This window comes from Ammospiza nelsoni, chromosome 9 (genome assembly GCF_027579445.1).
Source record: "Ammospiza nelsoni isolate bAmmNel1 chromosome 9, bAmmNel1.pri, whole genome shotgun sequence".
Lineage (NCBI taxonomy): Eukaryota > Metazoa > Chordata > Aves > Passeriformes > Passerellidae > Ammospiza > Ammospiza nelsoni.
Window position 1 is genome coordinate 14242438 of NC_080641.1, and position 13774 is coordinate 14256211.

Sequence of the window (13774 nt, forward strand, 5' to 3'; positions counted from 1 at the left end):
TGTACAACGTGCTCAGTAGTTTTTATTGGAGAGGAAAAAAAAATACATTTGCTATTGAAGACTTTTCAGAAATAGAGTATAATGCATTGAAGCTTCTGAATGGGATAAAAAATTGGAAAGCTGATGGTGGTAATTCCTTGGAAGCTGACAAATTACCAGCAGCTATTAAGCCATTGTGCCTTCAGAAAGTATCTGGTGTGTAATTATAAGGACAGCTAGAAGCACTCAGGCCTATCAGCTCAGTGTTTATCAAGGCTTCCCAGAGCTCTTCTCCTTCCCTTTGTGATGAACCTTGACATGGTTACAGTTGTCAGGGAACCAAACTCCAGCTCTCTGCTAGAGAGGCAGGGTACTTCAAGGTGTAGCAGAGATTAAAATGCTGTTCTGCACCCTCCTGAATCACTAGCCATGTAATTTGTAGAAGCTACTTCTTTTGAATTATGAAGTCAGAAGTGTGTATAATCTACAACACATTTTCCCCAAGAGACACAATTGCAGAAACTCAAGGATTTTTCAGTGTTAAATGAGCTTTCCAACTGCCATTCTTAATTTGTCTGAATTTACATATTCCATGGTGTATTGCCCATTTACTCACAGTCAGGATAAAAGGCTGCAGTTATAAAGTCCTGTGTCACTCTGCCCACTGTTAGAAACAAACACTACATAATGAAAGCATTATATCTGTTTCTGGAGCAGCACTATAGTGTGAGAATTTCAGGACCCTATTTAATTTTAGGTGACATTCATTATCTGTTCTCTTAATTACATTTGAATAGTAATTACAATATTTTCCTAAGAAAGTATAATTAGATTCTGATATCAAGAGGCAGACTACAAGTACATTAATTAGGCTTTGAGACCACTATTAAAAACCTGGAGCAAGATAAAAGTGCTTCCAGTCAAAAAAGCAAGCACACAACACAGAGAAAAATGTTTTAACCAAAAAAATAAGGAAATACAGAATGAATTATGCATTGTTAGCAATCCAATGCACATCAACAGCCAGCTTGTACAACAAGCTTGTACAATAAATGGTTACAGGAAAGTTATTTTTAAGGAATGATACTAACCAATGTAAAAAAGCTAACAATTAAATGACAACTGAGCTAGTAAAGTGTCTGTATAAATAAATGCAGTGGCAAGAAAAGAACTTGTAGTCATTCCAAAGTAAGCATAACCCTATGAAATAATCCCATAACAATCCCCTTGTAACAGTGACCTTCCCAAATGAAAAAATGAGCCAAAGCCACTTGCTGCCTGGGGTGGCACTGGAGCCAAACCCCTTTCAGTGAATTTGGCACGTAATTGATTGTACATGACTCTTTGGTGTAGTTTGTTGCTATCCCAAAAGTAATGTTATTTGGAAAGAAGCATTCATTTCCAACAAAAACAGTGGAGGGGGAGACCCAGTTTGTAAATTAATTTCCTTTTATTAGGCAAACTTCATAGAGCACTGTAGCCTTCAAAAGGCCACTTGCTTTCCTTCTGGAGCAGTTATGGCTGCTCATTCTTTTCTGTGGCTGAATTTTATACCACCCATCCCTTTGCCAGCCTCAGCCACAACAACCATGGATGTTTTTAGTGCTGTTGGGTTCTGTGGCAAAAAGGCTGACAGGAACTTGGGTGCCTTTGCATGCTAAAGGTCTGATATTGCTTTTCTTCTGAGTGGTTTTTAAATTCTGTTTTCACTAGTGCATGTTACTTGAATCAAGAAATGGAGAAGAAACTTCAAAGTAAATCTGGGAGTGAGATTGCTTTCTTCTCCTTTGAAAATATTTTTATTTTTCTGAACTAAACCACAGATTGAAATCTTTATTACCTTGAAAATACGTGATATCAGAAGTGGCTTGGATTAGTTGAAAGGTTTGATTGGAGGAATCTTAATTTATGTTTCAAACTTTTCAAACAGTTTTATTTTACTTGTTCAAAGAAAAAAAAAAAAAAAGGCAAGAAGGTAATACCTTTTAAAATTGCCAAAAGTTCTTTTCCAGCAGTTTTAAAATAAAATATGCTTTAAAAACCTTACAACTACGCACACACACACACAACTCACAGAAAAATAAAGTACAGAAACCTCACCCACTTCCTTCTGAAAGGCTTCAAAAATTTCTGGCCAGCTTCACTTCAAAGACCTGGTGGTTTAGAGAGACCAGCATCTACCTTTGAATTTCTCCTCAGTGTTGTGAAAAGGGCTCTCACATGGCATACAATACAAAACAATTGTACTTAATTTTGCTCATGATAAATGTGAGTGGATAAATTCACCTATTATTGCTAGAGAATGTGTCAAATTGCATCAATTTGGCCAGATAGAAAATTTTTCTTTCCTGTCTTGAATTACAAATATGACACCTATTTTCAGAATCACTGTGGCTGGCGGCACAAAGAGGAATATGGTCCTAAAGAAATGCCAAACTGTTAGAGAGTCACACTAAGTGAGCACAAACCAAGCTGTCTGTTAGATTAATTATTTCCACAGCTTCTAATGGAGGGAAGAGCAAATACAGAACATCCTGTATGCGCAGCCTTCACAGAGTTCATTCCATTTCTGGAACACTCATGATTGCCATGTCAGAATGGAATTTGGTATCATTCTTGTGGGCTATTGGTTTCCCAGCTTATTTTAAGACTATTAGAGAAGGACATGTTACATTCATCTGCTTCACCAAATTAATATTGAAGTCTGACTTTGCTGCTGCAGGAGTCAAGGGGCTCAAGGTTAACATGGCTCACGTTTATCCATTCTTCAGTAGTCAGATGCTGCCAGAGACTGTTCCATTCACTCAATTAATCTTATTTTGGACAAGTGAGCTGTATGAGCTGTGTCTTTAGACCACAGTCTATTTAGCAACTTGCAGGGCTACATTTCTGAAAGAGCTCATCATTTGCCATTCTTCAGGCATGTGAGTGCCCATAGGTTTAGCTGGGGACTAGAAGTCTTCCAGAAGTGCTGTGGGGGTGTGGAGATTCTCATCACCCTGTCACACCAGTGGCAACATCCTCAATTCTGAGTGTAGTTGAAGCTAATAGGAAATCTTACCCTGCCAGCATGGGGAGCTCCTGCAGCACATATGGGCCATGCTACTGGGGGGATTTCTTGCTTGCTACTGTGAACACATCTTTTTTAAACAACTTGCTTATAGTCAAGCTACTGAGGATGAAGTTTGACAGCAAAATTATCAGTTTCCCTGATAATGGTAATTACATTGGAAGCACTGGCTTAGAAGTTCTTGTACCCCAGAAACTCAGAAATTCTCAGATTTAGAAGTCTCAGTCCCACAAAACTGCATTTGGTGAATGTTGGTGCTAAAGTCAAATCTGGGTGCTAAGACCAGAGGTCTCAGCACCTGCCCATGCACAACAAGCATATTCAGCCAGGCTTTTGGTGTATTGGAAGAACTTATTATTAAAATGCCACTAAAAAAAAAAAGGAGAAAATCCATGAAAAATATTTGATATAAGGAAAATGGAAAGCACTGCATGAAGTTCAACATATGCAAAGATCTCAGCTTGCCCACAGACAAAAATTAAGATGCAATTCAGCAACAAACCACCTGGTGATTTGAGGGGCTCTCTGGAAGAATGAAAGTCAACTACAGTAGGAATGTCTCCTCCTTCCCCCTCTCACATCCAACACGATGCTTAGAGGTCAAACTGTGCCCCCTCCATCCAGGGGTCTTTTCCTTTCACTGGCATTGGCACATGGTGACATCACATACATCACCATCACTGAGGGCAGCACCACCACCAGTGGCTGAAGTAGGTGTGAAATAATCAAAATCAGCACAAGTTTGGAAGCCAGAGTTATTTCATTTTACCTTGTGAACAATGTAATTCAAACTGACAAACTTTCAGGATTTAGTTCAGTACAAAACTGCAGCCTTTGAGAAAGGCATTGGCATTAAGATGAATGCTGTCTTACCCAATCTTAACAGAAACTTGAAATCCCTTTGGGGCACCTACTGCTGCTTATTGTTCCCATAATATTATCTAATACTTCAACACAGAGGCCAACATTTCCAAGAGGAATTTAGTGCTTGCCACGATCCACACCAAGACACTTCAGAGATGCCTACAGGGAAATTTTGCTTTGTGCTTTCTGGAAGTCACATCCTTTAGCTGAAAACCTGCAAATCCAGGAGATCCAGATCGTCAGATGCTTTTCAAAACCTTGTCACACTCAATACACAATGACTGAATACAGTAGAGGGGGGAAAAAAGGATATTAGAGATCATAAAAAATTAAGAATCTTCTGTATTTGCCTGTTACAAAAGTTACTTTTTGACTGTTAGGATGTTTTTGCATTGCATGTTTAACTACCTCAAAATAATTTATCACTGCTAGTACAGTGAAGAAAACCAGAGTAAGAATTAGTTTTGAGTCTCTCAGCCCAGTGCTTGGCCTGTGAAACTAACTCCCTTGTCACTTTACTCTATTTGCAAAGACCAAAATTCCTCCAAAGATCTCCTCCTTCCCCGCCTCTCCACTTGACTGTAGTCATCATCCTGCCCTGTCCCCAGGACAACTGCAGTGTTTACCAGAAGTAAAATGTTTATATGCAAAGTGTGTGTTAAAATCAAGCATACTTGGGTACTAATTCTGCCTTTCTGAGTCTTGCTCTTTCTCCTCCTCTACACTGTTGCCTGCTGGAATTGTTGGGTCTAAATTCCTTCTAAAACCACTTTGTATTGATCAGATGAAATCATGCTACAAACCTATGTAAATCTTTTCCAAATAGCTTTGAAACTGTGGCTGAACTATACAACTATATCCCCTGAAACAGATGGGATTTTTAATTTAATTCCAATGCTTTCATGTTTAGGTCTTTCTGGTTTGTAGTATGAGTTAACTCACTCTGAAGGAAATTAAAAAGGAGAATTAGAAGAGGATTTGTAAGACTGTTAACAAGTCTAGTCTGCTTAAGTGAAAAGCACAGAGGGAAAAATAAATGTACAACCCATTTGGAACTTAATATATCAGTGCTTTTGTAAAAACACAATTTGCCTCATTTTCTCAAGCACTCTATAACCTTGGCACTCACAGGAAGCTTATTGGTACAGACAGAAACTTCCTGATTAGATGGTTCATTAGCAGCAAGGTACAGAATACTAATTGCCAATTTTCATCTGCATTGACAAGGCCTGACCAAGCATTCATCTAATTGAAATTGCTTCCCTGGTGATGCCTCTTGCTTCCCTGCTTCCTGATCCTAGCTTCCCAGCCACACACAGTATGATAAAAACATTATTTCACAAAAATTCATCAAAGATAAGAATAAGTGAATCACACACTTTATTGACTGCAGGGGAACCCTGTCCTGCCTTGCACAGCCACTTTGTTTTGCCTGCCTATAGGTAAAATACTCAGGAGAGACTTCATATGAAAACCAAAACAGCTTTCCTTGCTCCCACTATTTCTATCACATCCACAATTAGATCTGTCTGAGCAAATCAGCTTGACACTGCTGTAATCTTTGGTTAAATTTGTATTTTAGGTTGGCACATAGAAATCCCTCATAACTCAGTAAGAAAGTGCCTACCATGGGAATCAAAAAAGAAGTCATAATTTCAAAAACTGTTTTACATTTAAGAAAGCAATATGCTTGGCAGGTCTTGCAAGACAATTTTCAGATAAAGCCCTTCAGTTTCATAAAAAACATGAGTAATCTGAAAATAGGCAGAACTGACAGGTCATGCTCTGGCGCTTTACTCTGGCTGGGAAAGACATAAAAGGAGCACAGCAGGAGTTCAGAACCCCAAATATTTGTACACCCTAATATAAAGGAAAAGAAAGGTCAAAAGAAGTATCATTTATAGACTAAGAAGTTAAATACAGTCATCAAATATTTGTTGCCTCTGGAAAAGTACAGACCAAAGAAAATTCCAGTTCCCTCTCGTCCAGTTCTTTTGTGGGTGGTTATCTTCACAAGCACTGCAGGAAATCAATGCAATCAGAGTTGTTCTTGTTGCAAAGAGGCTAATTAAAATGCAAATAGATCTATAGCGGTTTTTTAAATGAGGTAAACAACCTCCTCTTACAATACAACTCTATCTACAAGACCTTTCAGCCATCCCTTATTCACACTGGTTTATCCATTGTCTTGGTGTGTCCTCTCATAATTACCCAAAATGCAACAAGCTGAAGAAAAAAATTACCTATCAGTTGGTCAATGAGGAGGTACATAAAGTAACATAAACAGGAGGATGATCTGGATGACTTGGTCAGGTCCACTGTTCTGGGAAACTCCATCATCCTCAGTTTTCAATAAATACTTCAGAATGTATTTTAATGCCCAAACCAGGATGTCAGACCAGAGTGACCTCATGCTTGAATGCTCCATAGTTTTTTTATAAAATAAGCTCTCCCATTGGTGAACTGGGAACACCAGTGAAATTTAGAATCCCAGTTTCATCCCTGATGAAATTCAGCAAGAACTGAAGAGAAGATGTACACAAGAAGCACCACTGAATATGAGTAAGAAAATGAAAGATCCTAGGGAAAATCAGGGACTATTTTAAAAATAGAGTCTTTCTGCATTAGCTATGCAGAACTGGGGACTGAGATAATACAGGCTGGAGCTTGTGCAGGCAATCTAATGCTATAAGAAATCTCTGTTTTAACAGAATCACAGGAATATATGGTGGGAAGGGATCACCTGCTCAAAGCACATCTCGTTTGAGCAGGTCACAGAGGGCACTGTCCAGCTGAGTTCTGCATATCCAAAACCTCACCAGGGCAAATGTTATCTTCAGCTCAGTCACTCTTCCACCACCCCATGAAATCACCCACCTGTTCCTGACTGTTACCAGTGCCTTACTTGCCAGTGAACAAAGGGATTTTTAATAAAAGCTTCAGGTTAGTCAGCATTAGGCATTTTGTAAAATCACATCTTCCACTTGCAAGATAATTTTACACTTTACATGAATTACTTAACTCTTCTAGTTTCTGTTCATTTTGTAGTTTTCTTTAAAAGTACCAAAACATTGGAAAAGAAGTACCAATTACTTAGGAAAATCACCCATAAATATATTTGATCTAGAAGGCACAGGATGGCATCATAAAAATTGCACTTTAAATTGGAGCAACACTGAACAATCAGAAAACATGCCTAGCAGTGAGAAGCAGAAGATACACAATTAATTAGTACTGCTGTCATCTGAAAATTGAAAACACTGCAAGCAAAAGATGTTAGATAATGAAATTAGTTGGACAGAGTTGCATAAAATGTCTTGGAAGAGCTGACACTGACTAGTGTAGCCTGATGCCACATCACTCTGTCATTTTTGCATGGAAGCAATCAGAACAGAAAAGGCAGCAGTTAAGTGAAAGCAAATGACAACACAAGCCCCTTTTCCCTGAGAAAATGGCATAGCCTCTGACTTTTGTGACTGCAGAATCTCATCAAAGCTAAGCTGTACTGAGAAAGCATGGAAATTACATTTAGATGTTATGTTTCACTGTGTACAAATGATATGCATGCAGAAATTCAAGCCTCCTCCTGTAGGCAATTTCAAGAAATTAGGGCAGTGATAAGTTAATTTAGTCTATTCCCCATTAAATTCTGGGATATGAATAGCTCACGAAGAAGAAACATTTGAAAAAAGGCATTGGGAAATGCAGAGCTAAGTTTCAAACAGGTTTTAAAAAGCTCTTTTGGTCCTAAAAGTGACTACATTTTAATAACTTTAGAAAGACCTAGGAGGGGTTCATATACTTGCTGTATGTTTTGTAATTACCACAGAGCTACACAGTATTTAATTCCAATGTCAACATGTGTTAACACAATACATTTAAGTTCTCAGATTGGTGGCATATCCCCATGTCTGAGAGCTCCTAAGTTTCCTTGGAGTACAGATTTTCCAGGTACTTGTGTATTTTTCAGAAAAAAATATCCAGATTTAATAGATGTCACTTTTCTCTTATACTTATATATATATAAGTACTTAAGTACTTTTCTTATACTTTTATATATATAAATACTTAACATATATCCCTCAGAATTGAAAACTTTGTATTTGCTTAAATTTGGGGTCTTTCAGAATACTCACAAAATTTCTTTTTCAAATTGACAAGAATATGAATCCAGAAAATACTGTTGTTCTAAGTAAGTTATATGGTGACAAATTTAAATAATAATGCACTTAAAGCAGGCAATCAGCACTGAGCTAAACTGCATAATTTAACCTGACAAAAGAATTCCCTGATGACAGTGGTATTTTCATGCTCACGTTGTAATGGTTATATATCTTACTGCATAATTTCAAACAGAAACAAAGTAGACAGATGGCAAGGAGAAGAAAATATCCAAACAACTACAAATGTAAATATAAAAGAAAGGGGATTACAAAAAGTGAAAGAGCTGAGAACTACAATTAGCCATTTAATTATGTTTAACTTGATAGTTATCTAAGTACTTTGCACTAGGACCCCAATTCATCATAATGCTCATAGCCCATGACACTTGGCCAGGAAATCCAGCCTGGGCTGTCATCAGAGAGGTCAGGGCTGGAGAGTGGAGCAGGGGGGCTCAGGGGAGGGTGGAGGCTTCCTGGGGAGCAGATGATGGAGCTGCTTGGGCTGCTGGTGTCAGGACAAGGGAGAGAGGATCTGGAAAGGTTTGCCAGAGGGTCAGCAGTGGGTGAGTGCAGCTACACACAAATTAACGAGATGGGAAAGAAGGACGAGCTTTGCTGCAGGAGAAAATTTTAAATTAATCAGTTTACTGAGCTTAATGAGTGATGTGAAAGTACCTACCTATTAAAAACAGCTTTAGTGAATTCATGTTGGCATCACCAGTCTGCTCCATACACATCTAAGGCCTTCAGCATATACTTGACTTTCAGCTTGTATTTTGTTAAGTGTACCTGTAAATTTAAACTCAGTATCAAAGGCTTCCTGAACTGGGGATTACCATTCCACTGAAGTGGGGAGGACAAGCACAATACCAAATATATTGAGTGCTACCTGCTTGACAGTAACATAATGTAGCAATGAGCAAGCAGATTTTTCAGGCTTGGGAATGCGTGTATTTTCAGTGAGGCAAGGAGGGTAAGTGCCAAGAGCCAAAGGAGGATTGCTAGGGGAGAAGGTGGTGGAAAGAGGAGATTCACTGCCAAACAGGCAGCTCATCTCTGTCTTGGCCTCAGAGCCAGACACCTGTGGCACCCATTGCTGTGGACACCCAGACTGTGTGTGTGAGGTGCCAGAGTTTGTACTGGATCATGGTATGAGTACAGCCCCTGGGGCTGCTGCTGTGTGCCCTCACTTTCCCTTCTGCTAGAGCAGGACCAGGATTTCATCTGAGAACAAAGCCATGATCCATGGATGAGGCACTGCACAGGGAGTGCTGGGCACAAACAGACACTGCCTGTGCCATGAGGGGCAGCTTGGGAAGGCACTTAGTATCAGCTGTTTAATACCAGCCCTGGCTAAACCAAATGGAGCCCATGCCCTGCTGCCATCCCCTTCTCTTATCGATCCTGCGGTGACACCTCCTGGTTCTGTAAGTGACTGGTTCCTCCATGAGCAGTTCAAGATTGTAACACAAGCTGATGAAGCTCAGAGGTCCTGTGCCAGCTCCTAGGAGTGTGCTTTTTAGCCACTCCAGTGTAAACAATACCAACAAAACAAACAAAAAAAAAAATAATACTGAGGAAGAGAGCAGACTAACATCTCACTAAATGAAAAGACTGAGAATCTGGATGTTTCACCTTTTCACTTCACGTGCTAACGGTGTAACATAACAGAAAAAATGCAGAAAGCAGAAAGCGTTTGTGAGCTGACTGTGCAAGAAAACGTCAAGTGTTTGCACCGTGGATGAGGAGAGCCGTGTGGCGGGTTTGGTGCAGATAAGGAGCGCAGGGGTTCGGGCTCTCTGGACGGCGGTGCCGTGGCTGCGCTGCGGGGCAGGCAGAGCCCAGCACAGCAGAGCGGGGCAGGCACAGCCCTGAAGAGCGGAGCGGGGCAGGCACAGCCCAGCACAGCGGAGCAGAGCGCACCATTCATTCCCCAGCACGGCCGGGGACAGACTCCAGTCCAGCTCCCACACAAATCTGCACCGGGTTTGAAAAACCACTCGGACCTGCCGAAGTAAGACCTTGACAAGCACAACATAAAACTGCCTTTTGAATCCGAGTGTGCAGGTTTGCAGGCTGAGGAGGGGCACGGGCGGGGATGGCTCGTTGGGGGCCGGGTGCCCCGGGTGTGCCCTTAGCTTCAGATACGAGGAGAAAGCAGTGAGCATCAGCACCAGCCCTTTGGACAACAGGCAACTCGGCAGAGGATGTCCTATCAAGATGAATATGGCTCATTCAAGAATTAACTCTCTACTCATCTTCTACCTCGGTTTTTTGCTGCTCATCCATTTAAAAAGTAAGATTTGCACTTTTTCTTATTGTTCTGACATGTCCTCTGGGGAGATGGTTAGACATGCACTTCTAGCAGAAAGCTTGTGTTGTCAGAAGGCTTTAAAAAATTTGATGGAGATGCCAAAAAAATTTGGTCCATGAAACTAAGTTGTATGAACTCGTTGCTTGATAGCTTTCCTGATCTCCATGCTTTGACTTTTTTTATTTTTAATAAGGAATGAAAGCATTTTGTTGCTTCGCATATTCAAAGTACAGTAATAAATTATTTTGTTAAAACTGTACCTATACTTTAAAGTTTGCCTTTTGATACCACTCATTCAGTAAATCTAAACCTTTCTGATTTAAATCTAAACTTATTTATCCTTTGCCTAAACTGTTCATTTTATGTTTTTCAGTAATATTGCTTTATTATATATACTTTCTAAACTACAGCATCTAGAGAAAGCAGTTATTAACTGTGTTGTATTTGGTGTTGTAAAATATGTCCATTATGAGGGAGCATGACAGTCCAACTACTTTTATAGAGAAAAAATGTTCCCGGCAAACTTCCACAAAGTGTGCAAAATAGAGGAAGTCACAATGGGTTTCCTTGATAATTGTGTCAGATGGCTGTGAGTAAATGCAAGCCAAGGAGGCTAAATGGCCTCAGCTGGTGAGGCTGCTGTGTGTGTGTGAAAAGCAGCAGCTCTTGAACATGTTTAAAATGAAGATCTGCAGGATGTGAGCCTGAGGAGGTTGTTTGATTTGTGTCTGTTGCATGTGAATAGCAATAACACAAAGCTTTGAGCAGCTGCCATTAAACAAGAAGACTTGGCATTAGCGTTCAGTGTTGTGTAATCTGGGTCACCTTCTGTTGCTGCATCACTCAAATTGTTACTTGGACAGTTTACAGCCCAACATAAATTAAAGACTAAAAAGCAAACAGATGCAGTTGAATTAACCAGCACTGAAAAAAAATCCCACACTTGAAAATATAAGAAAAATACAGAATGTCATAGAAACAACATTTTATGCTAGTAATTTTCTTTGAGGGGATGTACTGATGTGAATCAGGGAAACTAAAGTCCTTTTTTAAAATCAACTCACAACAGGACATATCCTAAAAAAAAACAAAAAAAAAAACCAAAAAAAAACCCAAAAAACCAAAACAACAAAAAACTAGACCTTTAACTTTCACAAAGTAATTTTCAAAGTTCATCCTGTAGGATGAACAGCCAGAAAGTCTTTACGAAAGAGTCTGCTATCTAAGTAAAGGAACATAATAGTAGTTGTGTTAGTTAAGAAAATTCCTTTTTTCCACAAGGCAGGCAAATCAGAACAAAATATAAAAGCTTTGGGAAGGGGAACTAAAAATTAAGTTTTATAAATTAAGAAGATCACAATAAAAACATCATACACAAAGAAAACATTGTTAGAATGAAAACAAGAAACAAGCCCCCAGGAATCAGTTTAAAGAAAGAAGATAAATACCAGTTTTGGCTTTCACCTCGGGTGAGCTTTGCTCAGTGCAGGATGCCAAAGGCGAGGAAAGTAATTGTGTGTCATTTTATGCCTTTTCCTTAGCCCACTTAACTGGGATGACAGCTCGGATGTGCCATGGGTGTTCTCTGGGTTCTGGCCATATGGCCAGTCTCAAACAAGGGGCTTTTCAGTCTTGGAGAACTTTCTCAGGTAGAACTGTGGCTGTTGTCACACTGTGACACAAATTGATACTCCAGGATGGAGCAGTTGCATCAGGAACCAGAATCAGGCTCAGGACCATACCTCTACTTGTCAGTGCTGTATATTTAATGATCTTGGGAGGTGTTTTCTCTTTAGAAAGCTTGTATCCCCCTTGAAACTGCTAACAGTTTCTGTTAATAAAATCATAACTGTGAACAGATGAGACAAAGGTAGAAGAAGAACTGACTGCAATTACTTCCCTACTTAAAAATTAAAGCTGAGAAAGACCAAGACAGAAAAGCTGAGGATAAAATGGAACAGAGGTGATTGATGATATTATTTATAGAAGTTGTATCTGCCATTATGTTTTTAAAATCAGTTTACTGGATTTTTCTTCCCCCAGAGGATTGTAATTTTAAATCCTGCTTAAAGGCAGAATGTTCTTTATAACTACTTACTCTAAACAATTTGGAAAATAAATAGTGTTTAGGAGCCATGAACTCCGGATGCAAGCATTCAATACAAGTTGGGTTTATATGGCATTTTGCGAACATCATTTGTGTCTACAAATCATTCCAAATGAACCACTCACAGAAAATTAATCTGGGGGCATCCAGAGATGCCCACCTCTGTGTGAGGAGGGACCAAGAATCATACAGGGACAGGAAGTATGTCCCAAGTCCAGAACAACACTGATAACTCATTGCTGCTGTACTATTGTCTAACAGGAATCACAAGCATGAAACTGTGGGCAGGGAGTTGCTTATGAAATAGAGGAAGAGAAATTCTGATAAATACAGGTACATTTACACATCAGTTTTGGAAGTGATTCTATCTGAAGTCAAGTTCAAAATCTTTTCATTCAACATTTAAGTACTGATTTTTTAAACGAGTTTTACAATGGATTGTAAAAATTCAATCAATTCTAAAATTCAATCAAGTATTCTATCAATACTGCAGAATTGTCTTCATTTTGGGAAAAATATAGACAAAGAACATTTAGGGTCAAAATTATTGCCGATACATACTGTGGATGCCCTATCTCTGAAAGGGTTCAAGGCCTGGTCTAGTGGAAGTTGTTCCTGCCCACAGCAGGGGTGTTCAAACTAGATGATCTTTAAGGTCCTCTAACCCAAACCATTCTGTAATTCTGTTTTTCTCCATTTTAGTAACCTTCCAGCAGAGCTGAAAAAATGTATTATTTACTTAAAAATCAATGCTTCATAAATTGTTCAAATGTTCATAAATTAAGAATGGAAATTCATTTGGGATTGCTGTTAATGTGAGCAAAATATCTGAGCTTTACTTGCAGCCTTTTTCTACCCCTCTGAGATGCTGGCACTATGCAATTTTTCCCCATGGACAAGAACTCTTAATTTCACACAACTATTCCCATTACTCACAAAACTTCTAATTACTGCTTAATTACTGTGTTAGGAATAAAGCTCTGCTTATAAAGAGATTTGTGGTTTTGCTCACACTGCTCATCCCTTATGCACATCCAGCTGATGTAAGGAGCTTTCCAGCAAAGTCTTGTTAGTGTGGTTTGATGAGTTCACAGCCCATTCTGCAGCTCCTCATTAGCCCTCCGTGGAGCTGAGCCTGTCAGAGCTGCACTCAGCAGCCCTGCAGCCCTGCCTCCCTCCTGGCTGTCACACATGGCATCTGGAGCACAGCAAAAATGAAACATCCTTCAGATGTCTGCCATCATCTCCAGTAAGTTAAAAGCAACAGCTTCTAGACA

At 39.5% G+C, this 13774-nt stretch overlaps 1 protein-coding gene across 1 annotated transcript in view; it reads left to right on the top strand.

The window, feature by feature from the left end:
* The first annotated feature begins 9020 nt into the window (after positions 1-9020).
* The window catches only part of CRB1 (crumbs cell polarity complex component 1), a 96625-nt gene continuing 91871 nt past the window's right edge, over positions 9021-13774 (top strand). The window contains exons 1-2 of the mRNA XM_059477695.1: positions 9021-9049; positions 10215-10372. Of these exons, the coding sequence (XP_059333678.1) occupies positions 9021-9049; positions 10215-10372 (187 nt within the window). The remainder of the gene's footprint in view (positions 9050-10214; positions 10373-13774) is intronic.